Below are 26,124 nucleotides of genomic sequence, written 5' to 3'. Positions count from 1 at the left end.
GAGCCGCTATAGATATCTTTCAGTATTTTTACATACGGCTTGTCTACACCCTGATTCCGCAATGCCTCCATGACTGCTGAGGTTTCGACAGAATCAAACCCTTTCTCGTAATCAATGAAAGCTATATATAAGGGTTGGTTATATTCCACGCATTTCTCTATCACCTGATTGATAGTGTGAAAATGGTATACTGTTGAGTAGCCTTTACGAAATCCTGCCTGATCCTTTGGTTGACGGAAGCCTTAGGGGTTCCTGATTCTATTCGCAATTACCTTAGTAAGTACTTTGTAGGCGACAAGCACTAAGCTGATCGGTCTATAATTTTTCACGTCTTTGGCATCCCCTTTCTTATGGATTAGGATTATGTTAGCGTTCTTCCAAGATTCCGGTACGCTCGAGGTCATGAGGCATTGCATATACAGGGTGGCCAGTTTTTCTAGAACAATCTGCCCACCATTCTTCAACAAATCTGATGTTACCTGATCCTCCCCAGCTGCCTTCCCCTTTTGCATATCTCCTAAGGCTTTCTTTACTTCTTCCGGCGTTACCTTTGGGATTTCGAATTCCTCTAGGCTTCCTCTAGAACGAACAACTATAAGGTTCCGTTAATCACACAAATTCAGCACTAGAGCACTGTTGTAATCAGTATATCTGTCTGAATCCTTCATGTGCGCATTCTTATCTCCTACCACTACCACCTGTCCCGATTTCTTGAGCTCATGAATGTCGCTTCTAGTGCAATCGAGCAATTCCTTATTTTTGTCTGACACTTTAACGGCACGCAGCGCCCTTGGTGACCAAAGCTAGAAGGAAGTGCCAGTGGTCCTCAGATCGGGGGACCCCTCCGCTCACCACACTAGAACGCGGCGACGCTAGCGGAGTCAAATTGTCGCAATTTGTGTTCGACTCGTGCTAGCAGAGTTCGAGTTATTGATGAGTGCTGTATGGCGTCCGCCAGTTTGGTCGCTCTGAAGTCTACGGAGCCAGTGGGGGGGCCGCCAAGCAGTCAGAATAACCAAGCATGTCTGAATGATTGATGTCCGAGTATCCTTTCCGCAACTGTAATATTGCGAATTATTGAATAGGGATAAATTGTACTGGACGACTATACAAAAATCACTTAAACTTGATAAGGTGTAATGATCCTTTTATTTAGTGAATATATCACCATCTTTTCTCCAACTAAGTTTTGCAAACAAGCCCATTTTCCCGTACTTGAAACTGGCTCGGTGCTCTGCCAGCTGATATCGCCATCGGACGCACACGACAGGTGGTCCATAGCCTCCGCATCCACAGTTGAGTGCACAGGCCACCAACTGGGTGCACCCCAGGATACAAGTCACGAGAGCAGCGTTAACGCCAGTGAATTGATGGTCATTTCTGTCTCTCCCGCAGGCTCATCTGCCGGTGAGGCCGTGGAGCAGGCGTTGCAGAGGATGCGGTTCAAGACGCAAGGTGGCTGCGCGGGTGCCATCTTGGTCACCCCCGCGGGCACTGTGATCACCACGACCACCACCGAGCTTATGCCCTGGGCTTGCCGCAATGCACGAAGTTACCAGTGCGGAAGCGGTCCCGACGAGCACCCGTTGTAGCAGTTGCCATTTTAGCCTCCCCAATGGTGGCAGCTCCACAATGGTCGTAGGGAGGCGGCTGTCGTCACTGCGTGAAATAAACACTTTTATTACCAAGGGACTATTTATGAAATATGCAGCGGAACCGCTTATCCTTGGTGGCATCAGTGGTGAGAGGGTGCGCTGAGCAGCTACCACTATGCCACTATGAAGGTGTATAGCGAATTCGGAGTCTTTTCTAGGCATTTTTACTCATTTTTAGTAATTGCCTGTTGCATGTTGGAAGTGAGCATGCAATAACACTTCGGCCAAGCATTCCCCACCTTCAGCATACCGTAGACTGGTGAATTAGCTATTCATCTAGCTGCGACAACATTCTCAAAAATAGTTCCCTCGGCAATTGTGAGCAGGCACTCACTGATGGTGTTGTCGTTCAGATTTTATTGTTAGACACACAATCACTAAAGCTTGTGTAGACGCATTGTTGCATTCTTATGCATATGAAAAATGAGAATGTTGAGTAAAGTGGTGTCTAACGCGAGCAATATAGCTTCAAAATTTGTCGCGGGATTTCATAGAGAAATTGCCTGATGGAGGCCATCTTATAAACGACATCCTGCCATCAATGCTGCTTCCTTGAATAGCTTTCGCTTGCGCTACTGCATTACACTAAAGGAAGTGTCTAGCGCTCAGAACATGCAAGTCTAGAATTAGCGGGAATCAGAAGATCGTGCGTCATATTGAGGGAAGCAAGCATGCTTTTATGCCAAGTACAAGGAGCTATATTAATGCGGCTTGCATTCTTTGGCTGCGTCACGAACTTTGCGGCCGGGCTGGTCTATATGTCTAACTACAGGGCGTACGCACAAACTAGAGCGACCGGGCAGCGCGCCATGTTAGCGCACTCCGTTGGGAGTTGCCCAGCAAGCGCGCGTTCTACAAGTGGTGTGATGGCGCTGTTATTTGTTGCAGCCACAGCTCGAAAGTAAAATAAGCTCGAGACGAAGTAACGGTAATGTGCTTTGTTTAGCATTTTCCATGGTGTGCAGAGGCGTGTGCGGTAAAAATATGGAACTTTCTGGACAGCGACAACGTGATGGATCCCCCGCTGAAGCGTGCGCGGATCAACTCGCTGTGAATCCTGACAAAACCACAGTTTTATCTCGGCACGTTTCAGCAGACGCATGAACATTCGATTCTTAAACTATGCGTATTTGTCCCGTGCAAGTGGGTCGGATGGTGGTTTTGCACATTGTAAAGCGTAGCTTTCTTTGCCTCTTCCCTCGACTTTACCACTGCTGCTGCTGCTGCTGCTGTCGCCTTCTTGCACGCCGCGTCGAGGCGTGGTGGAGAACGTGTATACTTTCCTGACGCCGCAGAGCAGGACAATCTAGAGCAAGGGGCGTTGAAAGGATTTTGATGATTTTGTGCAAGCGTACGGAGTGCTTAGGGTTGGTCCTTCTGATCATTACCTGACACATTTAGGCACTCCCTGTAATGCCTGCAATTTATTATTTGGTTTTAAGAGGACTGACAACCTATTTTTAAAGACCTAGTCTTATTTGGCACAACGCAAAGGTCACGCTATTTATATAGTGTTTACCCCTGCAGCGGTTGCTTCTGAAAGTGCGTGGATATTTTGTAAGTAGAATTTTTCGATCTCTGAGCAGCCTATAAAATGTAAGTCACTCTTCTAGCAACGCTTAAGGCCCAACCACACGCGGCTAATCGCAAGCGTCAGGCTGTCTCGTCACGCGTCTGCGAGGCCGCGCGTGCCTGTCGTACGCATCTAGAGATGGGCGATGCGCTGGCAGCGTGCGTGTCAGGGAGGTCTTGCTCTTGGGCGTCTTTTTGAGCGTACGCGACGGTAGTGGCAGCTTGTGCACCGATGTCACGTGGCCCGCACGTACACTTCCTGTGGTTCAGAACGGTTGTTGAAGTTTCAGAATCGTACGGAGCCGCCGGGAGTCACTGCTGATTTCGTGTCGCTAGAGCACAGAGGCTGTAGATACCAGCAATGAAGCGCTGATCTCCTGCGTTGAGTCTCGACCTGCGCTTTGGTGGAAGCCGAAACACAAGCGCCTCAAGAGCAGCCACATGGCGAGGTGCTCGTGGATCGTCATGCCCGACGCTGCTTAACCGGCAAGTGCTCGGAATTTTATGCAAACGTCATACCGGAGCAGTTTCGATCGCCATCGAGGCCGATCAGGATCGTATTTTGTGATCACGATTGGCCGTACTGCGCAATCTGCGTACAACCAATCGTGATCGAGAAATTTGATCGCGCTCGATCGCGATCGCAAGCCTGTGTGGAATCGGTTAAGCTGCCTCTCTTATCAGCCGTCTCGCCGATGTCAAAAACGCGTTCCTTCTGTGCAGATGACATTAGCACTGCGCTGCAGAAGTGATCGAAATCTTCGAGGGATATATTTCGGCGCCTTTTGAAGACGCTTCAGGAAGAAAAGAGCTGCGCGGTAGCAGACGACGTTCAGGACGATGTCACTGGCTGTTTTTCGACAAGATGAAGCTCCTGTACTACACAATGCAATGCAGACCGTAAGTGATTGTAAAGGTTGCTTCTTAGCCAGCGTGTTAAAAACTGAACACCGAATCTTAGTGCTTTTCCTTTACCATGTCGAACGGCAATGCCGTATGTTTGTATTATAGCTCGTAATGCATCGCATTTATGTGGACTCAAAATTGCGCTTACATGCGTAAATCGACGCGCAGTGTGCATTATATTCAACTTTGTCTCATTGGCGATAAAAGGTTTGTGCGGCACCACTGCTCCGATTATCGCATATTTCGTTAAATGTGATCCGTTCAGGGGACATATATGCAGTACAAGGATTTATTTTACTAATTTATTTATTTATTTATTTATTTATTTATTTATTTATTTATTTATTCATACTGCAGGCCAACATACTGGCCCATGCAGGAGGGGTAATACAGTTGACAAGGTAATAACAATGCAACAAAGATAATAAAAAGATGTATATATAAACAGCGCATGAAAATGATGCATCCCATAGCCACGTTACGAAAATCACAATGCTTCCCTTAGCACAGTAACTACAACAAAATAATCGCACATTTGATTTATATGTGGATCAAAACGCTGTGCCAAACAACAATCGGACACTAAACATAACTAATTACAGGAAATTTCACATATGAAAACGAGAAAAATAGTGAAAAAAATAGTGTTTATGGTTGTGTTATTTTATGTGATAAATAGTTTTCCAACGCATTTGTGAAGTTCCCCGATTTAAGTACGTCATCAGGGAGAGAATTCCATTCGTTTATAGTACGCGGATAAAAACTATTCATGTGAGATTTCGTTTTAGCAAATAATGGCGTAAGGGAGAAGTTGTGTCTATGTCTTGTTTTTTGTGCATCAAGAGGCGTTGCATATTGAGGTATTTGAAGCCCGATTTTTCCGTTTATGATGTTATGTAAAAACTGGAGACGACTAACTTTACGCCTGTGTTCTAGTGAAGTGATTTTATTCCTAAGCATTAGTAAGGACGGGGAATCCTCTCTTTTATATTTTCCAAAGATGAATCTACCGGCCTTCCTTTGTACACGTTCCAAATTCATGATGTCCTTTTTGGTATGAGGATCCCATACAACCGCTGCGTATTCAAGTTTCGATCGCACGAATGTGTTATATGCTAAAATTCTTGTGTTTACCGGTGCCTTTTCAAGTTTCCTTTTCAAGAACCATAATTTCCACAAAGCTTCTGAACATGTAAGGGAAATATGGTCTGACCAGGAGAATCTGTTAGTGAATGTGACGCCTAAGTATTTGTATTGTTCAACATCAGTTATTTTTGTGTCATTTAGAACATAAGAAAATATACTAGGTTCCTTTTTTCTTGTTACTCGCAGCAAGACTGTTTTGTGTACATTTAATTCCATGCCCCAGAGTTTGCACCAATTGGAAATTGCCATGACCGATTTCTGCAAGCATGCGTGATCGTTTCTTGAAGCGATTTTAAATATGACACAGTCATCCGCAAATAAATTGACATGCACATCATCGGGGATTGCGTCTATTATATCATTAATATAGATCAAAAATAAAAGCGGGCCTAATACGCTGCCTTGCGGTACGCCTGAAGTTGCCTGACGGACACTTGAGGAACATTTATTAATTTCTACGAACCGCTGCCTGTGTCGGAGATAGGCTTGGATCCATGATATAATATTTAATGGAAGACCAATGCGCTCGAGCTTGTATATTAATTTTCCGTGGGGTACCTTATCGAACGCTTTGCTAAAATCTAAAAAGAGCATGTCAACTTGTCCGGACGAGTCAAGTACTTCAGAGATTTCATGAACGACTGACACAAGCTGAGTTGAAGTCGATAATCCCTTTCTGAACCCATGCTGTAGTGAATATAGGACATTGTGATCTGTCAAATACTGACGAATAAAGCCTGCGACAATGTGTTCTAATAATTTGCTGCTTGTGCTTGTAATAGAAACAGGACGATAATTTGACACTGTGAGGTGATCGCCCTTTTTGTGAATTGGGACAACTCTTGCCTTACGCCAATCTGATGGTATCTCTGCTAAATGTAAGGATAATTTGAAAAATCTGTTAAGAATACACGTATCTGTTCCGCATACCTTCGTAAAAACGCATTCGGAAGCTTGTCAGGGCCTGCAGATTTCCTAACGTTGATATTAAGGAGCATTTTGAAGACACCTTCTCGGGAAATCGTTATATCATGCAAGACAGACCTATTTGTATTGGACCGTTCGAAATCATCTAGGTCCGAGAATACACTGCCGATGTAATCAATAAAATGCTCAGCAATTAAGTGGGCGTCTTCAATAATTTTACCAATAATGTTTATTTTATATTCTGCCTCTTTTGACTGACTGAAATAGCGCCAAAACTTTTGTGGAGCACTTGAAATGAAATCAGCAAGACCATGACTGAAGAATCTTTCTCGCGCAGCTTCCACTTTTCCCAGTAATTCATTTTCTAATTGTGTGACTTGCGAACTCCTTGTTTTTTATGTTTTCGTTTCATTCTTTTCAGCTTCTGCCTAGTTTGGATATCTCTGTTGATCCAAGGGTTTGATGGATGTTTCTTGACCTCCTTCAATGGAATAAATCTTTCAATACAATAAATAACATTCTCCCTGAACCTTTGCCATGAAAGCTCGACATCATCCTGGACAATGTTAAGGTGCAGGTCCAAGTAATCAATAATCGATTCATCATCTGCTTTAGCATAATCCCTAATCTGCATGTCTTTTCGGAGTAGTCTGACACTATTCACGATCATCGATGACGAAAAAGAAATCAGTTTATGGTCGGAAATGCCAGTTTCAATTTCGGCGGTTCCTTCACCAAAACTTTCGCTGAGGAATAAGAGGTCAAGAATATTCCCTCCCCGAGTACATACACTGACAACCTGCTGAAGACTGAAAGTTAGCATGATATCAATGAGTAAGTCAGACGAAAGACTGTGTCCATAACTCCAATTTTGCCATTCTATTTGTGAGAGAATAAAATCACCAGTAATTATTAAGTTTTTTCCTCTATATTTCAAAAGGTGATCATATAACTCTTGCATAAAGTGATCATAAGCATTTGGTGTCCGATACACAGAACATAATATGAATGACACACCCCAAACAGAGACACTCAAAAGCAAACTTTCACGATTATCTATCTTATCTAATTCCCTTGCAACAAGACTATTCTTTGCAATAACTGCGATGCCACCGCCTCGGGAGGGCGTATCTTTTCTAAGCAGCTGCTGGTTTGGCGAAACGATTGCATCATCATGTACCCCGTCGTGCAACCAAGTTTCAGATGTAACACACATGAGGATCGTATACTAGTAAAATATCTTGCAGTTTCTCCATTTTGTTGACTATACTTTGGGCATTTAGTGAAAGCAGCCGAAACTGCTTCGACTGTGACTGCTAGTTGGTGTGGTTTGGTCGCAATTCTGCGCTCTCTTCTTTCTTTGCAATGAGTTTCCGCGTGTGCTGTACGCCATCCCAAAAGAACAAGTCGTCATCAACGCGAATCTTATCATGAATAAGCCTAACTTTCCTGCCTCTTTCGCACTGCTCCAAAGCAGACGACGCTTGCGCAGCGTGTCTGCAAATTAATCATTTTGCAACGATATGCCCGTTCCCTTCAATTTGCGTGCGTTTTTCAAGAGAGATTGTTTTTCAGAATAATCCTGTAAGAAAGCAATGACTGGCCTTCGTGTGGGTGCGTTCCCAAATCTGTGAATCAGCGCCACACATGTACAGTTTATTCCTAACTTATCTTGAAAGACATCCCGGACAACCTTATTCAGCAGTACCGCTTCTGTTTCATTCGGATCCTCAGAAATTCCAAAAACTACCAAATTCTAACGGCGGCTGCGGTTTTCCAAATCAATAAGTTTTTCTTGTTGCGTTTTAGGTATTTCCTGTACTGCAGTCACAGTCGCATTTACTTCTTCGTTCTCGTGGTTTTTTGCTTTTAATTCAATCATACTGCCTTCCAAGTCTCTTCAAGTCTCTTGTCTTCAAGTCTCAAGTCTTCAAGTCTTCAAGTCTCTTCATACTGAAAACATAATCAAAAACGCTAATTGCATGATTGGCTACTTACGCCGCAACCTTTTCAACGTACCTACTAATTTGAAACTTTTGTTATATAAAACATTAATACGACCCAAACTCGAATACGCGACTCCGGTATGGGACCCTGCTCATGAAAACCTAATCACTGACCTCGAGATGGTTCAAAATAACTCTGTACGTTTTATTCTTGCTAAGTACAACCGCACAGCGAGTAAAACTAACATGAAATCTAATCTTTGCCTCCCATCGCTGGCATCTCGCAGAAAAATGTCTCGTATTGCCCTCTTCCACAAGTTGTACCATCATCATACTCTACGAAATCACCTCATCCCCCATCCAATTTATGTATCCCGTCGCCTTGATCATCAGTACAAAGTTGGTATTTTGTCATGCAACACTAAAAGTTTTTCACAATCATTCCTACCGCGAACCTCGCGTGACTGGAACCATCTTCCCGCCGAACTTGTAGGCCTTATTAATTATGAACAGTTCCGTGAAGCTTTAGCTAATATTGTATATACAGGTGCCATTTAAACGCTCATGTAACCAACTGTCTTTGTCCTCTTTTTGTATTTACCACTCCCCCTCTGTAATGCCCTTGGCCCTGAGGGGTATAATAAATGAAATGAAATGAAAAAAGGTGTTTAAACGCTTTTCAAAACCATGTATCGCTTTCTTCGTTGACTCAAGGTGTTCTTTCAAAGAAGCAATGTCGTCTCTAATATCCTGTTGGCCACTTATTAATGACTGGAACATTTCCTCGACGGTTGGACCCGGGTTCCATTCTATATCGCCACATACTAAGAGCTTGCAAGAATTCAAACACTCATATGCAATACTCATACACACAAGTGGGCATGGCAGTACAATCAGAAATCTATCATCACTGCGTATTGTATTATTGTAACTAACCTGTACAAGAAGAACGAGACGCATAGTCAGCGATGTGCGCCTTGCGCTTTCGCCGTGCCCACTGGCAAGTCCATCGTTCGGTGCTGCCTTTATAGGAGTTGAATCCGTTGACTTCAGGAACCCGTGACTTGTAATCGCTGCATCATCCGTGTATGAAGGGACGCATGCAGCTTCACCGTCGATGTCGCATGTTGTCTCTGTTGTACACGGCTTGACTGAAGGCGCAGTAAGGGAGCCGGTGGATGGCAGGAACAAAGCCTGTACAAGAAGAACGAGACGCATAGTCAGCGATGTGCGCCTTGCGCTTTCGCCGCGCCCACTTCTATTTCTATTTCTATTTTTATTATTTAGGTACCCACAAAGCGGCTTTGGCTTTGTAGTGGGGAGCATAAAAAGCAGCAATACAGGTAAAAAATAACAAGTAGCACAAAAAACACAACATAATAAAGCACAAGACAGAAGTACAAAGAATATCGCATACAAGCTACCAGGATGAATAAAAATAAAAAGACCTGCATGACGCACACACAAAAAGAAAATACAAAAGATGCAAGCAGTTTTCTTTGATTCTATGCATTGATTCTAGAAGGCAACGTGCAAATCAATGGGCAGTATTTAGCCGAGTATTGAATGTTCCTACATTCACGTGTGTTCGGGCACTGCAATGAACAGCTTTAGTATTGCATTTTGCTGCTTGCCAGCACTGTTCAAATCTGTGCTCCTTCACATACCCTGAAATTTTCACTAGCTTTCTCATGGATTCATTCGATGCCCTCATACTGTAGGAGAAAATGCGCCATAGTAGAGACCATAGCTGTGTAATTGATAATGATTGTTTTTGTGTGTGCTCAGCAGTGTCCTTACTTGATTATCAACCTATGGTTATTCTGCGGATCCCAAGCGCTTTGGTTACTGGTTTAAGCAAAGCGATCACAGTGTTTTTGGATAATGCGGTTCCTGCTTAGCAATATTTCCAAGGAAAGACTAGAAGATCCAGTTAGACACATTTTCACTGCGCAAAAAATTATTACTGGAATTCGACATCCCCAAACTACGATCTAGTTGCATTAATATATCCGGTATTTGCACTGCGTCCGGTACTGGTCACTCGTGCAAGACAGTAGCCAGCGGTCAGCTGGGAGGACAATGGTTCAACGACTACATTAATATTGTGGCGCGAAGGACGAGTCAGTAAGACGAGCAACTATTTACAGGTTACATTTACAACAGTGTTTCGAGCGCTGACCGGTTAGACTCACAGCGCGAGCCCAGTTTGTTCTTCCTGCGCTTTTCTCGAGTGATGGTGCCCAGGCGCCTCGTTCAAACAATCAAACACCACACACGTGTAGCAATATGAGTATGAGGCATTCAGTAAGAGCTATTTGGCAAGACAGCAGCAGCAGCGGAGGGATAGTCTAAAGAAGAGGCAAAGAAAGCTTAGCTTTAAGAAGCCTTTTGGAAAGATTCGCTCGCTAAGATTAGCTTCACTGGGCCAAAACACCCTTTACAAGGCAGGTGGCAAGATGACAAACAGTATTATACTTAACTTCCTAAATGTAAACAACTGCACTGAATCCTACGTACACAGCTTCACACTGTGTTTGGACATACATTCAATTAGGAAAAATAGTTTGGAATTAAATTAGGTTAAAAAGAAATGAAAGAAAAACAAAGTTATAAGCCAAGAACACCTCAAGTACAAAAACTGCGACAGGAAAGACTGTCATGTTAAAGCAAGAAATAATAATACTTCTATACTATGTTTAGAAAGTACAAGCCTAGGTCTTTCAACATCTAATTTATTTAGTGGTTGTAGAGATTAAATGTAGTGAAATGCATGCTGCTAATTATTTCGAAACTAAAAAATTCCAGATATCATGCACTGTTTTGGGCACGAGGTGTCACTTGGCTTAGCCATGCACATCTCATAAGAATTGGGTAAATGCATCAGAAGCAAACAATAAAAAAAAATACAAAAGCTACACTTCAGCTCATGTGGAAGAGGTTCATTCTGGTTGTTCACGCAAGCCACTTTTGTCCCTACAAAACAGACTCATTGTGCAAAAAAGAGGTGACGTGTGCAGACAGGAAACAAGAGTAGAGAAGTGGACAACATGAACGCCGACTATCACCTGAAGGGAGCACTGAGGCGAAAAAAGAAAGAAGACACAAAGCTCATCTGCGCCAGCTCAGGAACGGTATCTCCACGTGTCAGTCGGGTGCATGTGCCGGTCTACGTGAGAGATAACTGTTAAGGAACTTAATCTCTTCCTTATGTAAAGTAATGTAATTTTAATGTAAATTATTAAAGAAAAACAGACTCAACGCTTTGGCGTTGTTGTCTAATAAACCGACACCTTAAAACAAATGTGGACGGACTTGAGCCATTACATATTTTTGAACTCAGACCGGCACATTATTTACGCATTGACAATATGTGCAACTAACATGGATGAGATAGTTGAAGTGGCTGAGGAGTTCTATAGAGATTTATACAGTACCACTGGCACCCACGACGATAATGGAAGAGAAAATAGTCTAGAGGAATTCGAAATCCCCGAGGTAACGCCGGAAGAAGTAAAGAAAGCCTTAGGAGATATGCAAAGGGGGAAGGCAGCTGGGGAGGATCAGGTAACAGCAGATTTGTTGAAGGATGGTGGACAGATTGTTCTACAGAAGCTGGCCACCCTGTATACGCATTGCCTCAAGACCTCGAGCGTACCGGAATCTTGGAAGAACGCTAACATAATCCTAATCCCTAAGAAAGGGGACGCCAAAGATTTGAAAAATTATAGACCGATCAGCTTATTGTCCGTTGCCTACAAAGTATTTACTAAGGTAATTGCAAATAGAATCAGGAACACCTTAGACTTCTGTCAACCAAAGGACCAGGCAGGATTCCGTAAAGGCTACTCAACAATAGACCATATTCACGCTATCAATCAAGTGATAGAGAAATGTGCAGAATATAACCAACCCTTATATATAGCTTTCATTGATTACGAGAAGGCGTTTGATTCAGTCGAAACCTCAGCAGTCATGGATGCATTACGGAATCAGGGTGTAGATGAGCCATATGTAAAAATATTGGAAGATATCTATAGCGGCTCCACAGCCACCGTAGTCCTCCATAAAGCAAGCAACAAAATCCCAATAAAGAAAGGCGTCAGGCAGGGAGATACGATATCTCCAATGCTATTCACAGCGTGTTTACAGGAGGTATTCAGAGACCTGGATTGGGAAGAATTGGGGATAAAAGTTGATGGAAAATACCTTAGTAACTTGCGATTCGCTGATGATATTGCCTTGTTTAGTAACTCAGGGGACCAATTGCAATGCATGCTCACTGACCTGGAGAGGCAAAGCAGACGAGTGGGTCTAAATAATTAATCTGCAGAAAACTAAAGTAATGCTTAACAGTCTCGGGAGAGAACAGCAATTTACAATAGGCAGCGAGACACTGGAAGTCGTAAGGGAATACATCTACTTAGGACAGGTATTGACGGCGGATCCGCATCATGAGACGGAAATAATCAGAATAATAAGAATGGGCTGGGGTGCGTTTGGCAGGCATTCCCAAATCATGAACAGCAGGTTGCCATTATCCCTCAAGAGAAAAGTATATAACAGCTGTGTCTTACCAGTACTCACTTACGGGGCAGAAACCTGGAGGCTTACGAAAAGGGTACTACTCAAATTAAGGACGACACAACGAGCTATGGAAAGAAGAATGATAGGTGTAACGTTAAGGGATAAGAAAAGAGCAGATTGGGTGAAGGAACAAAGGCGATTTAATGACATCTTAGTTGAAATCAAGAAAAAGAAATGGGCATGGGCAGGACATGTAATGAAGAGGGAAGATAACCGATGGTCATTAAGGGTTACGGACTGGATCCCAAGGGAAGGGAAGCGTAGCAGGGGGCGGCAGAAAGTTAGGTGGGCGGATGAGATTAAGAAGTTTGCAGGGACGGCATGGCCACAATTAGTACATGACCGGGGTTGTTGGAGAAATATGGGAGAGGCCTTTGCCCTGCAGTGCGCGTAACCAGGCTGATGATGATGATGATGATGATGAATATGTGCAAACGTTATTACTCTCACGTGCAACGCGTCGGGCAACCTTCCACCAGCGAGGAGGAGGGCGCTGCGGATATCTTAATGCAGATGTGCCAATTTTCCAATCTAGCAACGATTCAAGTCACCGTCAGGGGAAGAGCCACAAGCACCAGCATCGACTCTGTCTGCAGCATCGCATGAGTCTGCGGAGTCTTCGGATGCTTTGGAATCTCTTGAATCCCCAGTGCTTCAAGAAGTGCAGGTTCCTGAGGCTTCCGGGGCACACAACAGCAGGCTGCAGTCGCAAGCATCGTTGGCTTCAGCAGGGAATCGCGAGCTGGGCACGTTGGGAAGCATTGCTTCTGAAGCGGCAATGACAAAAGGGGAAAAAGAAAAAATAAAGAGCCGTCAGTTAATATTAGAGGAATTAGGCAATGTTTCAAGTGAAAAGGTGCAAACCACAGGGCGACCTCAAAAGTTTTGCTGTCTTTCTGCTCAAACACATGAGATAGGTGAGTGAGCATAAGCATCTCCATATGAAAATTTTATGGATACAAGCAGTGAAGCGATTCGAAGATTAAAGTTTTTTTAGCGCATGCCGCTTGTATAATAAAGCCAAGAAATAATGAAACAAAGGAAATCACTGAGGAATAAAAAGATAACTTCCCATTGATGGGATACGAACCCACAACCTTTGAATTATGCTTGGATTGCTTTACCAATAGAGCTGCGACAATGGCTATCTCTCTGCAAACTTCTTGACCTTATACGTGCATGTACTATATCTTGCCCTGGCAGTGTTAGCCAGTGCTACTCTTGCAATGACCCTCCCAGAGCCTAATCTAAGACGCGTATGTATTCTAGTAAATTGGTGGCGGAATAGCTTCCACAGTAGCTCAATTGGTTTTGAGTTTAGCTCCCACCAGTGCAAGTTATATTTTGTCCACTTTCATTTCCCTTCTCCTTGTGACGTCGACATTACAAGTAAAACGACAGTTATTTTCCCTATGCTTTACTATGTTTCTTGGTTGTTGGTGTCATATCAAACCCCCTCGGTTCTCCTTCTTTTTGTACATTTTACATTGTGGTGTATTTGTATCACTGGACGTAATGATTCAAGAATTTCATAAAGTTTATATTGACACGTGCACTTATCTTTACCGGGCAGCCACGTTTCGCCGTTTAACAACTGTAATCGCACGGCGAGGGACGCGCTTGCATGTATCCGACGTCTCTGGAAAGTTATCCATGCTTCTACCTGGCTGTCCGTTGTCGCCGAACCTTGTGATATCTGATTTCATCCCGTAACGCGAATGGTGTAGAACTTTGTGGAAGGCACACGGGTCCGAACGATTAGTCTGGAACATTCGACGACTGCTCTATAAAAGCCGACGCACTTGACCCGCTGATCAGATTTTCGACGATCGCCGACTGTGTTCGCCGCTATCATTGTGCTTTAAGTGTAGCCTGTTTTGTGGGCACAGGTTCGCCCAATACAAGCTAGTTTTGTCTTACACAGTACTGCTACTGTGTTCTTTCTTCACCGTCACTACCACGTGACATCTGGTGGAGGTGCTAGTGCGTTCATGTACCGAACGCCCCCACAAAGCCGCGATCCAAGCCCGAAGCCCGAGGACAAAACCGACACCGCCCAAGACCAGCGTGCTAGCCGCAGACTGCAAGGACTGCCCCCAGAGCACGGACTTCTGCCTGAGGCGACAAAGAAGATCGTGGCCAAGACAACCTCAATGGCTGCCCCAGCGTCCCCCGTTATCTTACAACAACCCCGGGACCCACCGACCTTCCATGGAGCAGCGACTGAAGACCCGGAATCCTGGCTGGAGACCTACGAGCGAATCGCGACATTCAACAACTGGGACTCCGACGACAAGCTGCGGCATGTCTACTTCGCCTTAAAAGACGCCGCCAGAACGTGGTTTGAGAACCGGGAGTCGACCTTAACGACATGGGACCTCTTCCGTAGCGGCTTCCTGCGCACCTTTACGAGCGTCGTGCGCAAGGAAAGGGCCGAAGCCATGCTGGACGCCTGAGTGCAGCTACCGAACGAGAACGTTGCTATCTTAACGGAAGAAATGAAACGTCTCTTCCGCCACGCCGACCCGGATATGCCCGAAGAGAAGAAAGTCCGCCTTCTCATGCGTGGTTTGAAGGAAGAACTTTTCGGCGCAATGGTACGAAGCCCACCGAAGACCGTAGAAGAGTTCCTTCGCGAGGCAACCAGCATTGAGAAGACACTCGAAATGCGGAACCGGCAATTCAACCGCCGTACGAGCTATCCCCATTACGCATGAATTCAATCACTGGCCACAGACGATCTGCGCGAGACCATCAGGGCCATTGTGCGCGAAGAACTGCGCAAGGCCTTGCCTTCGTCGCAGTCTCAAGTGGCCTCGATCGCCGACATCGTGAAAGAAGAGGTGCACCGATCCCTTGGAGTTCCTGAGGTGGAACCAGAATCACCGCAGCCGGAGGCAATGACCTACGCCGCCGCCGTCGCCCGCCGTCAAGGTCCCCCTGCGCGACCGCGCCAGGGTCCTGCAACGCCGCAATTCCGTCGTCCGCCGCCGCCGCCGCAGCCAGCACGCCAATACGTCGCCCAGCGCACCTACGCGAGGAAGACGGACATTTGGGGAGCCCCCGACCACCGCCCGCTCTGCTATCACTGCGGAGAAGCCGGCCATGTGTACCGCCGATGCCCATACCGCGACCTGGGACTGAGAGGGTTCGCCGTCAACGCGCCGCGTCCACAGCTTAGCGAGCGCCCACGTGAAATCGCCGATTACCTAGCCGCCACTCAGCGGAACTCTCGACGACCATCCCGTTCACCGTCACCAGGCCGCTACCTGTCACCGCAGCGTCGACCATACACTGGCTCAGCTCGGGGCCGCTCTGCGAGCCCATATCCGGAAAACTAAAAGCAGCAACCGATGGAGGTGCGGTTGCTGTTCGTCGAACTGACGAAGATCCTCCGCCGCCGATGAAGTCGATGAAGAAACCATCTCGACGACCTAATGACGACACGCCGCCGTCCCGACGAAGTCAGCAAGCCAAGACTACACCGACGAAAGACGACTTGACGACGCGACGTTCCAGTTTCAGTTCAACACGACGCAGCCGTGATCCGACGCCAAGACCTAACTGCAACGCCAGACAAAGAACCACCGACCTCGACGTGCTTCTCGACGGCCACGCAGTTACCGCCTTAGTGGACACCGGTGCTGATTACTCCGTCATGAGTGGACACATCGCCGCCCAGTTGAAGAAGGTTAAGACTGCATGGGAAGGCCCTCAAATTCGCACCGCTGGAGGACACCTGATTACGCCGACTGGAATCTGCACGGCAAGGATAACCATTCATGACCGGACTTACCCTGCCACCTTCGTTATCCTCCAACAGTGTTCTCGAGACGTCATTCTCGGTATGGACTTCCTGAACCAACACGGCGCAGTCATCGACCTGAAGTCGAAGTCAATAACGCTTTCGGAAGATAAAGCGATACCGCCGGAGAGCCCTCGTAGTCACCACGCCTTGAGTGTGCTCGAACACCAAGGGAGCATCCCGCCCCGCTCCAGCATTGTTATTTCGGTCGGCACCGAAATACCCGCTGACGTAGAAGGTGTCATCGAAGGCGACCAACGCCTCCTGCTAGACCGTGAAATTTGCGTCGCAAGAGGGATCGCTCGACTGCATGGAGGGGAAACTGAAGTGTTGCTGACAAACTTCAGCCCGGAGTGCAAGCACATCAACAAGGGCACGACGATCGCATACATCGAGGAATTTCAGGAAACCAGCGATGCGTTTGTCCTCTCGGATTCTGTTGCATCTACCCCGACGACCGTAGTTCCCGAGCCAGACTTCGACATAAATCCAAGTCTCCCCGTGATTAAGAAGCAACAGCTCAGAAGTCTCCTTCGACGATACAAAGACTGCTTTTCGACGTCATCGAGGATTTGACAAACCCCAATCGCAAAGCATCGCATAATAACCGAAGAGTGCGCTCGACCACTCCGCCAAAGCCGTTACCGAGTTTCGCCGCGAGAACGCGAAGCTATAAGAGAACAAGTCGACGAAATGCTGCGCGACGACATCATCCAGCCGTCGAAAAGCCCGTGGGCATCCACTGTTGTCCTGGTGAAGAAAAAGGACGGAACCCTACGTTTCTGCGTCGATTATCGTCGTCTGAACAAGATCACGAAGAAGGACGTATACCCCCTTCCACGGATAGACGACGCATTGGATCGGCTCTGCAACGCTAAGTACTTCTCCTCGATGGACCTCAAGTCTGGCTATTGGCAAATAGAAGTCGACGAAAGAGATCGCGAAAAGACCGCCTTCATCACCCCAGACGGCCTCTACGAGTTCAAGGTTATGCCATTTGGACTGTGCTCGGCGCCTGCAACGTTCCAGCGCGTGATGGACACGGTTTTAGCGGGATTGAAATGGCAGACCTGTCTCGTTTACTTGGATGACGTCGTTGTATTCGGCGGAAATTTCGACGATCACCTTAGGCGGCTTGCCACAGTACTAGAGGCCATCAAGTCATCAGGGCTCACTCTGAAGCCAGAAAAATGCCGCTTCGCTTACGACGAGCTTCTGTTCCTAGGCCACGTTATCAGTAAATCCGGAGTACGCCCCGACCCGCAGAAAACAGCTGCCATCGCAAAGTTCCCGCAGCCCACCGACAAGAAGGCAGTGCGTAGATTCCTTGGCATGTGTGCCTACTACAGGCGCTTTGTCAAGGACTTTTCACGCATCGCCGAGCCGTTGACACGTCTAACTAAATGTGATGTTGAGTTCAAGTGGGAAACGCCGCAGGCCGACGCATTTGAAGAACTCAAACGACGCATGCAGTCGCCGCCGGTACTTGCGCACTTCGACGAGTACGCCGATACAGAAATCCATACTGACGCCAGTAGCCTAGGCCTCGGTGCCGTTCTAGTCCAGATGAAAAACGGAGTCGAACAGGTGATATCTTACGCTAGCCGGTCGCTGTCAAAAGCGGAAGGCAACTATTCTACGACCGAAAAGGAATGCCTCGCCATCGTTTGGGCTACAGCTAAATTTCGCCCTTATCTTTATGGCAGGCCATTCAAAGTCGTCAGTGACCATCACGCTTTGTGTTGGTTAGCGAGTATAAAGGATCCTTCAGGACGACTGGCGCGGTGGAGCCTCAGACTACAAGAACACGACATCACTGTAACCTACAAGTCCGGACGAAAACACTCCGATGCCGATTGCCTATCACGTGCCCCCATTGACCCGCCGCCGCAAGATGACGAAGATGACGACGCCTTCCTTGGCATGATGAGCGCAGAAGACTTCGCTGAGCTGCAACGGGCAGACCCGGAGCTAAAAGGCCTGGTGGAATATTTGCAAGGGCACACCGACGTTGTCCCCAGGGCATTTAAGCGCGGACTACCTTCCTTCACGCTTCAAAACAATCTCCTCGTGAAGAAGAACTTTTCACCAGTCCGCGCCAACTACCTTCTTGTTGTCCCGTCAGGACTTCGTCCAGAAGTATTGCACGCCCTACATGACATGACGATCCGACCGCTGGACACCTCGGTTTTTCCCGGACACTCGAGGATACAACAAAAGTATTATTGGCCGCGCCTGACCGCCGACGTCGCCCATTATGTCAGAACATGCCGAGACTGTCAGCGACGTAAGACACCGCCGACAAGGCCAGCCGGATTACTACAGCCAATCGAGCCTCCTTGCCGACCATTCCAGCAGATCGGGATGGACTTGCTGGGACCCTTTCCGACGTCAACAACCGGAAATAAGTGGATCGTCGTGGCGACAGACCACCTCACCCGCTTCGCCGAAACTAAAGCACTGCCGAAAGGTAGCGCAGCCGAAGTGGCGAAATTTTTTGTCGAAAACATCCTGCTTCGACATGGCGCCCCAGAAGTCCTCATCACCGACAGAGGAACGGCCTTTACAGCGGAGCTCACCCAAGCCATTCTGAAATACAGTCAGACAAGGCACAGGAGGACCACGGCCTACCACCCGCAGACGAATGGCCTCACGGAGCGGCTGAATAAGACCCTCGCCGACATGCTAGCGATGTACGTCGACGTCGAACACAAGACCTGGTATGCTGTCCTGCCGTACGTAACATTTGCTTACAACACGGCGGTGCAAGAAACAACACAGATCACGCCGTTTAAGCTGGTTTACGGCAGGAACCCGACGACGACGCTCGACGCCATGCTGCCCCACGTCACTGACGAAGAGAATGTTGACGTCGCTAGCTATCTCCAGCGCGCCGAAGAAGCCCGACAGCTCGCCCGCCTACGGATCAAGAACCAACAGAGGACCGGCAGCCGACGCTACAACCTCCGACCCCTTATGAAAATAGTTATGTCCTTTATGTTTACTGTATGTTTCCCGCAGTTCACATGAGGAAATGTCCTTTATGTTTCCTCCATGTTGAAATTTGGCCACTGCTTTTATGTTTCCTTCGTGTGTCCTCCCTTTATGTATCCCTTATGTTACCGTACTTTATGTTTCCTCCATGTTGAAATTTGGCCACTGCTTTTATGTTTCCTTCGTGTGTCCTCCCTTTATGTATCCCTTATGTTACCGTACTTTATGTTTCCTCCATGTTGAAATTTGGCCACTGCTTTTATGTTTCCTTCGTGTGTCCTACCTTTATGCATCCTTTATGTGGCCGCAGTGACTAAATCCTGTATTTTACGTAGACATGCATAGATGAAGAGTTCCGTGTACACATCTTATATTTATAAATTTTTCCTGAGTTAAAAAGTTTTGCATTGGTTTTCATTGTAAGGTTACTGTTCCCTACATGATGCAGCGCACGGATTGAAACTCTGCTATGGCACAGAAATTTATGCCAATTTGTTCTAAAATTACAAACTAATTAGACTTCATAGATTATTTTAGTATAACACTTGGAGTACCACTGTACATTCCTCACTGCAGTGCTGCTGTTCTAGTTATGTCTTTGTGATTAATATAAAATGTAATGTTTGGATGGAAAGATCAGGTTAGATCAGTGCTTGCACTTTTAAAAGAAAGTTTTGACTATACTTTGCAAAGGTTTGTCTGAAACTACGAACAGTTTATTGGACTATCTGGATGTTACTTCAATTTGGCAGGTCTGCTCACGGCAGACCTCTGGAATGTGGTGCTTGGGTGAGAGCTCACAAGGCACCTGAAAAACAAAACAAAAGCCAATCTTTTTCACTTATTCAAAAATATTGATATAAGCAAGAACAGCCTGGCCTGTATGCACACAGCTAAGAAATGTGGAGCAGTCAAAGACAGATCATAATAACATCAGGGCAACACAGAAGCTTTTAACTAATTGTTGTTTGAAAGAGACTGAGCTGCCAGTCCACTCAGGTATTAAATTGCTCACAAATTATTTTAAACATTTCTGAAGCAGCTGCGAAGTAGTACATGACCTATAGGAGTAGGCAACTGGCCAACAAATCTTTGTGTGCCTGCTTGTACAGATGTCTCGTAGTTATATCTCAAGTGGTTACACTGTTACATGGTAAAATTCAGGCGGGAATAAAACCAGCCGCAAACATCAGACTACCTGGGAAATTATCACCAAAACTTAAACATCTAGTAAATCAAATGAACAATCGATTACGAAGGGCCTAAAACCTAGACCGCGATTTTGTAGCGATCCCTTTTTCGATGCTACTCCTTTTGCTCATTGATCTGACCGACATTCCGCTATCGTTATTAACTACAACAGCCAGCCGTGGAAGGTGGGTTATAAGAGTGGCAAACATCAAGCGCAAAGCATCGCAAGAAAATCGCATCCCTTATAAGGCAGTGCTACAAGCCACTGTCTTTAACAATCGCAGGAACTCACATCCTGTTCTTCGGTTGAAAATATTAAGGAAAACGAGCGTCTGATTGACATGCCTAGATTAAAAAGAAATTTTGATGTTGTAATGTAGGGCGCTATTTTCCCTACAATATAAAAGACAAATACACGAGCACATCGAAGAACACAAACAATGCAGACAAGTTCTCGCGAAGCTGGACTTCAATCTGAACACTATCAATAAAGTAATCTTCACACAAGCTAATATCTGTTCAAGTGTCAAACATCGCAGTCGCGTGCCAACTCGCGATGCACGTGACACATCGACATGCATTACACACGTAACTTGCGGAAATTCATATCTACGGAATGATTTCTTGCCGGAAAACTACCAAGAAAACAGTAACTTTCAGCGTTTACGTAAATATTTGCCCATTAAGTCCCAACGATCAGCGGTGGTAGCACATCACTCCATAAAGCAAGTAAGCGGTAAGAAATAATACATTTCACGGAAACTCCCCTCGTGAAATGCTTTGCTAAATGTGCAGAGCAACATGGTCAACATACGCTCAGAACGTGTTCTGTTGTCGTTCCACAAAGCTTACTACATGAACCAGAAGCTGCGAGAATGCGCGCAAGCGTCAGACCTGCTTACCTTCAATGTGGTCGGCAAACGGCTCCTTCGTCTCGCAGGCACCACGCGACGACGCTCTTTCCAGCGCGAACACTGTCGAATTGCCGATGAACACCAGCGCACGAAAGCACAACTTTCAACACATTCTTCCACGCACCACAATTCGAAGCCACAGTATCAGGTATTCCACGGGCGAACGCGGACAGACGAGAACAAAGGAAACTCGGACGGGCGCTGTAGTACACAAGACACTGGCGTATCACAGGAAACATAAGGCGAACTAATGGCGTTACAGGAATCCGGAGGTTTCCTGATGGTTAATGCACACGATACTGATCACAGTTCGTTTAGGCACTTCGAAAATATGATTCAATTACCGTGTAACTGCAACGAGCACTCTCACCGCTCATACGTACTACGCAACGTGGCCCAGCTCACCGTCAACCGCCACACTACGGCAGCGCCGCGCTGCGGTTAAAAAGTGAATTTAGCCTCCGAGATCTACATTTCCTTTTAGGGCATGCATTATGGAAAAGCACGGCCTTCGAGATTTAAAAAAGTCGTTGCTGGAAGGAAGGCTGGTATTTAAACACAAATTACTGAGTTTAAAGTGTCTTGGTGCTCTGCCTTGTAAAGTATATGGAGAGATTTTAGACGAACTATGCGCGAACTTTTGCCGGCGGACACGAGCCAATCAGCGCGCATCATGTGCAGCCCCATCGCTTGGGGTGGCGATGGCTGGCTTGCAGCGGCAGCGGAACTTCGGCCAAAGTGAAACAGGCGTACTGCTTGCATGCTCGCGTAATCAAATACGGCCATACTCCGCACACAACTTTCATACTCAGCCAACTCACAATTATAAATTGTTCAGTTGTACGCCCAAGCAAGCATTTACGGGATCCGCGCTGCCCTACTCCTACGCGTGCTAATATCGTCACAGCAGTTACTCGTACTTGTGGTCAGCACGAAAGCGACACGGACAAAAGGAAGAAACACAACAACACGGCGCTGTTTCTTCGGAGTGTTCGTCCCTTGTTTCCGCGTTGCTTTGCGCTGTTGCTATAGGTACGATGAATCGTAACCAACTCGCCCACTTTGCTATCTCGCTACAGCAATCACACGCAGTTTTGAAAAGAAAGGCACTTTTAGCATCAACCGCCGGTTCTGCATTGGTTAGTGACCAAACTTTTGTGTTTAATCTGTGTGAGTAGTAGAGAAAAGGCATCATCACAAGGCCGAGGGCTGAAAAAAAGATAGCGTAGAAAAAGCAACATGTCAAAAAGTGCTTCGAAGACCACGGTTTTGAGGTGGAGCAGTGGCAGCGTCTCCCAATGTTCGAGCTTTTTTTTTTTCAGCTTAGAGCATCAGAAACGTTACAGATATTCAATTTCACTACGTTCTTTCGAACTAGGCGTTCTGAAAGTTAGCGGCAGCTCCAGTAGAGCTTTTGAGGTGGCAGCGCTTGCATTTCCCGCTGATGGCTGCAAACAAATCTTACGAGCGTAATATAGGGACAATCGTAATGTACGTGTTAGATATTTATGTGTAATGAGGCTATCATGAAACCAATATAACACCGCGAACAGCTACTTAAAAGGTTGTATAATCATATACGCTCACAGCAAAGCGGCAGATTGGCCGCGGAAGCATCCGCCTCTTTTGCGGTTCATGTAGCGCAAGCCATCGAACGTACAGCGCGTCGTGCCACCGCGTCTCTAGGCGCCGCGCAATTGTTATTTCTCGTGAGGGATTATTCGCTGCATGAGGCTTTGATGTACGTAGGTACTGTTGATGGCACGTGGTGATCAATACGGCCAAGATATATAGGGAGCGGGAGGCAGGCGCACCCCCCCCCCCCATGTTTTTTTTTACTTTGATACGCCAGCAGTTAAAGTTAATACATGTTTCAGGCAGACGACCTATCTGTAGCATGTGTAAAAAGATAATCACTCACGAGAAATTCTTTATATATGTATATATATATATATATATATATATATATATATATATATATATATATATATATATATATATATATATATATATATATATATGTGTGTGTGTGTGTGTGTGTTACCTACATGTGCACTCAAGTGCACCTGTAGGTAACATATAAAGAGTGCATGCACCATATTTAGATTGATGCTCTATGTTACCTACGTGTGCACTGAAGTGCACACCTAGGTAACATCCCGCCGTAAACACAAAGGGCACATCCTACAATAATTATAATAAGGGTTGTTTTCTTGGGGCAAAGGAAAGAACAAGATTTGGTACTTACAATGACTCTGCAGAATGTATCAACGGCTGTCACACAGTACAGATATATCTGCCTGTATTATATGTACAGACAGTTGTTATGTGCACTCTATGTCACCTACATGTGCACTCAAGTGTACACTCAGGTAACACATAGTACACACCCAGTTAACATCCTGCCGTAAACATAAAGGACACATCCTAGAGGCATAATAAAGGTCACTTCCTCGAGGTATATGTTAGGATGAGTAAACATGTGGTACACACAAAGGTGGCGTCCCGGAGGTCACACAAAGGACAAGGAATCATAAAGGTCACATAGGGCACAATAAGGAAACATAAAGAAAACATAAAGGCAATGACCATTTTCATAGGGGACGACGCTTTGTTGAGAACCAGCCCGGCGACCGTGTTTGGGTTTGGACACCGATACGCCGACGAGGACTCAGTGAGAAACTACTGCGACGCTATTTCGGACCCTACAAGGTCATCCGACGTATTGGCGCTCTGGACTATGAGGTCGTGCCAGACGGCATTTCGCATTCACAGCGACGTCGCGCACGACCTGAAGTGGTCCACGTGGTGCGCCTTAAACCATTTTACGGACGCTGATGAACTTCCTTAGTTTGTTGTTTTCTTTGCTACGAGTGCTTTTCTTTGTTACTTTCGTTTGTTTGCAGCATCGGGTCGATGCTTTTTAAGAGGGGGGTAATGACACGTGCACTTATCTTTACCGGGCAGCCACGTTTCGCCGCTTAACAACTGTAATCGCACAGCGAGGGACGCGCTTGCATGTATCCGACGTTTCTGGAAAGTTATCGATGCTTCTACCTGGCTGTCTGTTGTCGCCGAACCTTGTGTTATCTGATTTCATCCCGTAACGCGAATGGTGTAGAACTTTGTGGAAGGCACACGGGTCCGAACGATTAGTCTGGAACATTCGACGACTGCTCTATAAAAGCCGACGCACTTGACCCGCTGATCAGATTTTCGACGATCGCCGACTGTGTTCGCCGCTATCGTTGTGCTTTAAGTGTAGCCTCTTTTGTGGGCACAGGTTCGCCCAATAAAAGCTAGTTTTGTCTTACACAGTACTGCTACTGTGTTCTTTCTTCACCGTCACTACCACGTGACAATATCTGTGGGCCTGATTGGTTGGCCATTGCTTCTGTAGAGACCTGTGAACATGTTTTAGAAACACACCTACGAGAGGAACAAGCACTGACTTGCAACTGTATGTTTTTCGTTGCAAGACAGGTGTTTATCGCTTTCATCTGTCCTTACCCATTAAACCTGTCTTGCAGCAATGAGCCCTTCTGAGTTCACTACTTGTGCATGCAACTACGGGTGCCTGTACATGCCTGTAAAGAAAAATAAATGTAATGGACCTTCAACCAGTCCTCATTGGAAATTTCGATTATTTGCTGCAAGTTGTAAAGCGTTATCTCAGGGCGTTCTAGCACCGCAAGCATTTTTCAAATTGTTTCATTATTAGAAGAGACAGCAGAAAGTGGGAAGTTTTGCCACCTAGCTAGCAGGCGAGGTTCACTGCCAACATATATAACCAGTCTCTCTCCCACAAGTAGCGTCAAGAGGCCATATTTCTTGTCCTTTTTTGGCTGTTGCATGGCTAACTTCCAGAGTTGGTTTGGCATGTTCTGCATTGCATGTTTGGCCAAGGTCCTTACACGTAATCAGTCGCATTGAAGGCAGTACGTAAATGAGGCATTTGTGCATATGACCCCGCTTGTCTGGCAGGAAGCAGAGCTACCTGACAGTTGCCGTAAACAGCATATGTGAGTATTAAAATATTCTTAAGCCTAAAAAAATGGTAGAAATGTTTGCTGGTGTCGTATTGTGCAGCAGTTTAATACTTTGCATACATGGTCGTCACAATACACACTATTTCAGTCTGGCCGCCTCAATCCCCACACGGTAAGTCAAGGCAGCGTCTTTTGTGTCTTGTCTGGATGCCAAGTAGCTGGAATGCAAGTTGGAAAAAAAATTGTACCCATGTCTGAATTGTTGTTTGCGTATTAATTATGAGGACATGACTTTTCTTGACAATGATCTCCATGGCTGTGGGGGAACTTTTTGGGTGACACAAGATCAAAATTAATTTGTGTAAGTTAGCTACTACCTACGTTTAATACCACATGTGCAAGCATTCCTCAGTGCATGTTTTACAAGTTGCGCAAGGTGAAAAGCGCTGAGGTACTTTTGTGATTAAGTTAGCCATATCCGCTACACTGATG

General features: G+C 46.0%; 2 protein-coding genes across 5 annotated transcripts in view; one reads left to right on the top strand and one right to left on the bottom strand.

Moving 5' to 3' along the window:
* Nucleotides 1-1,688, top strand: part of LOC139048167 (isoaspartyl peptidase/L-asparaginase) — a 470,184-nt gene extending 468,496 nt beyond the window's left edge. For all 4 annotated transcript variants that reach the window (XM_070522723.1, XM_070522725.1, XM_070522722.1 and 1 more), the window contains one exon: nucleotides 1,396-1,688. In XM_070522723.1, coding sequence (XP_070378824.1) covers nucleotides 1,396-1,592 — 197 coding nt within the window. In that variant the 3' untranslated portion in view covers nucleotides 1,593-1,688. The remainder of the gene's footprint in view (nucleotides 1-1,395) is intronic.
* On the bottom strand, nucleotides 1,525-21,759 carry LOC139048168 (uncharacterized). The gene is made up of 5 exons (XM_070522726.1): nucleotides 21,632-21,759; nucleotides 20,278-20,346; nucleotides 13,291-13,506; nucleotides 9,089-9,346; nucleotides 1,525-1,659 (listed from the first exon to the last, which is right to left on the bottom strand). Exons 3-5 carry the CDS (start codon nucleotides 13,453-13,455, stop codon nucleotides 1,657-1,659), a joined length of 426 nt encoding a protein of 141 aa, XP_070378827.1. The 5' UTR covers nucleotides 13,456-13,506; nucleotides 20,278-20,346; nucleotides 21,632-21,759; the 3' UTR covers nucleotides 1,525-1,656.
* Between the last annotated feature and the right edge of the window lie 4,365 nt (nucleotides 21,760-26,124).

Source organism: Dermacentor albipictus, chromosome 7, assembly GCF_038994185.2.
Source record: "Dermacentor albipictus isolate Rhodes 1998 colony chromosome 7, USDA_Dalb.pri_finalv2, whole genome shotgun sequence".
Classification (NCBI taxonomy): domain Eukaryota; kingdom Metazoa; phylum Arthropoda; class Arachnida; order Ixodida; family Ixodidae; genus Dermacentor; species Dermacentor albipictus.
This window is presented reverse-complemented; position numbering and strand designations above follow the sequence as displayed.

Coding starts and splice junctions, on each gene's coding strand:
- LOC139048168 (XM_070522726.1), bottom strand. CDS start 13,455: ATGCTTGCGACTGCAGCCTGCTGTTGTGTGCCCCGGAAGCCTCAGGAA. Junction 9,347..13,290: donor TTGTGGCTCTTCCCCTGACG/GTGACTTGAATC, acceptor CTTCTTGTACAG/GCTTTGTTCCTGCCATCCAC.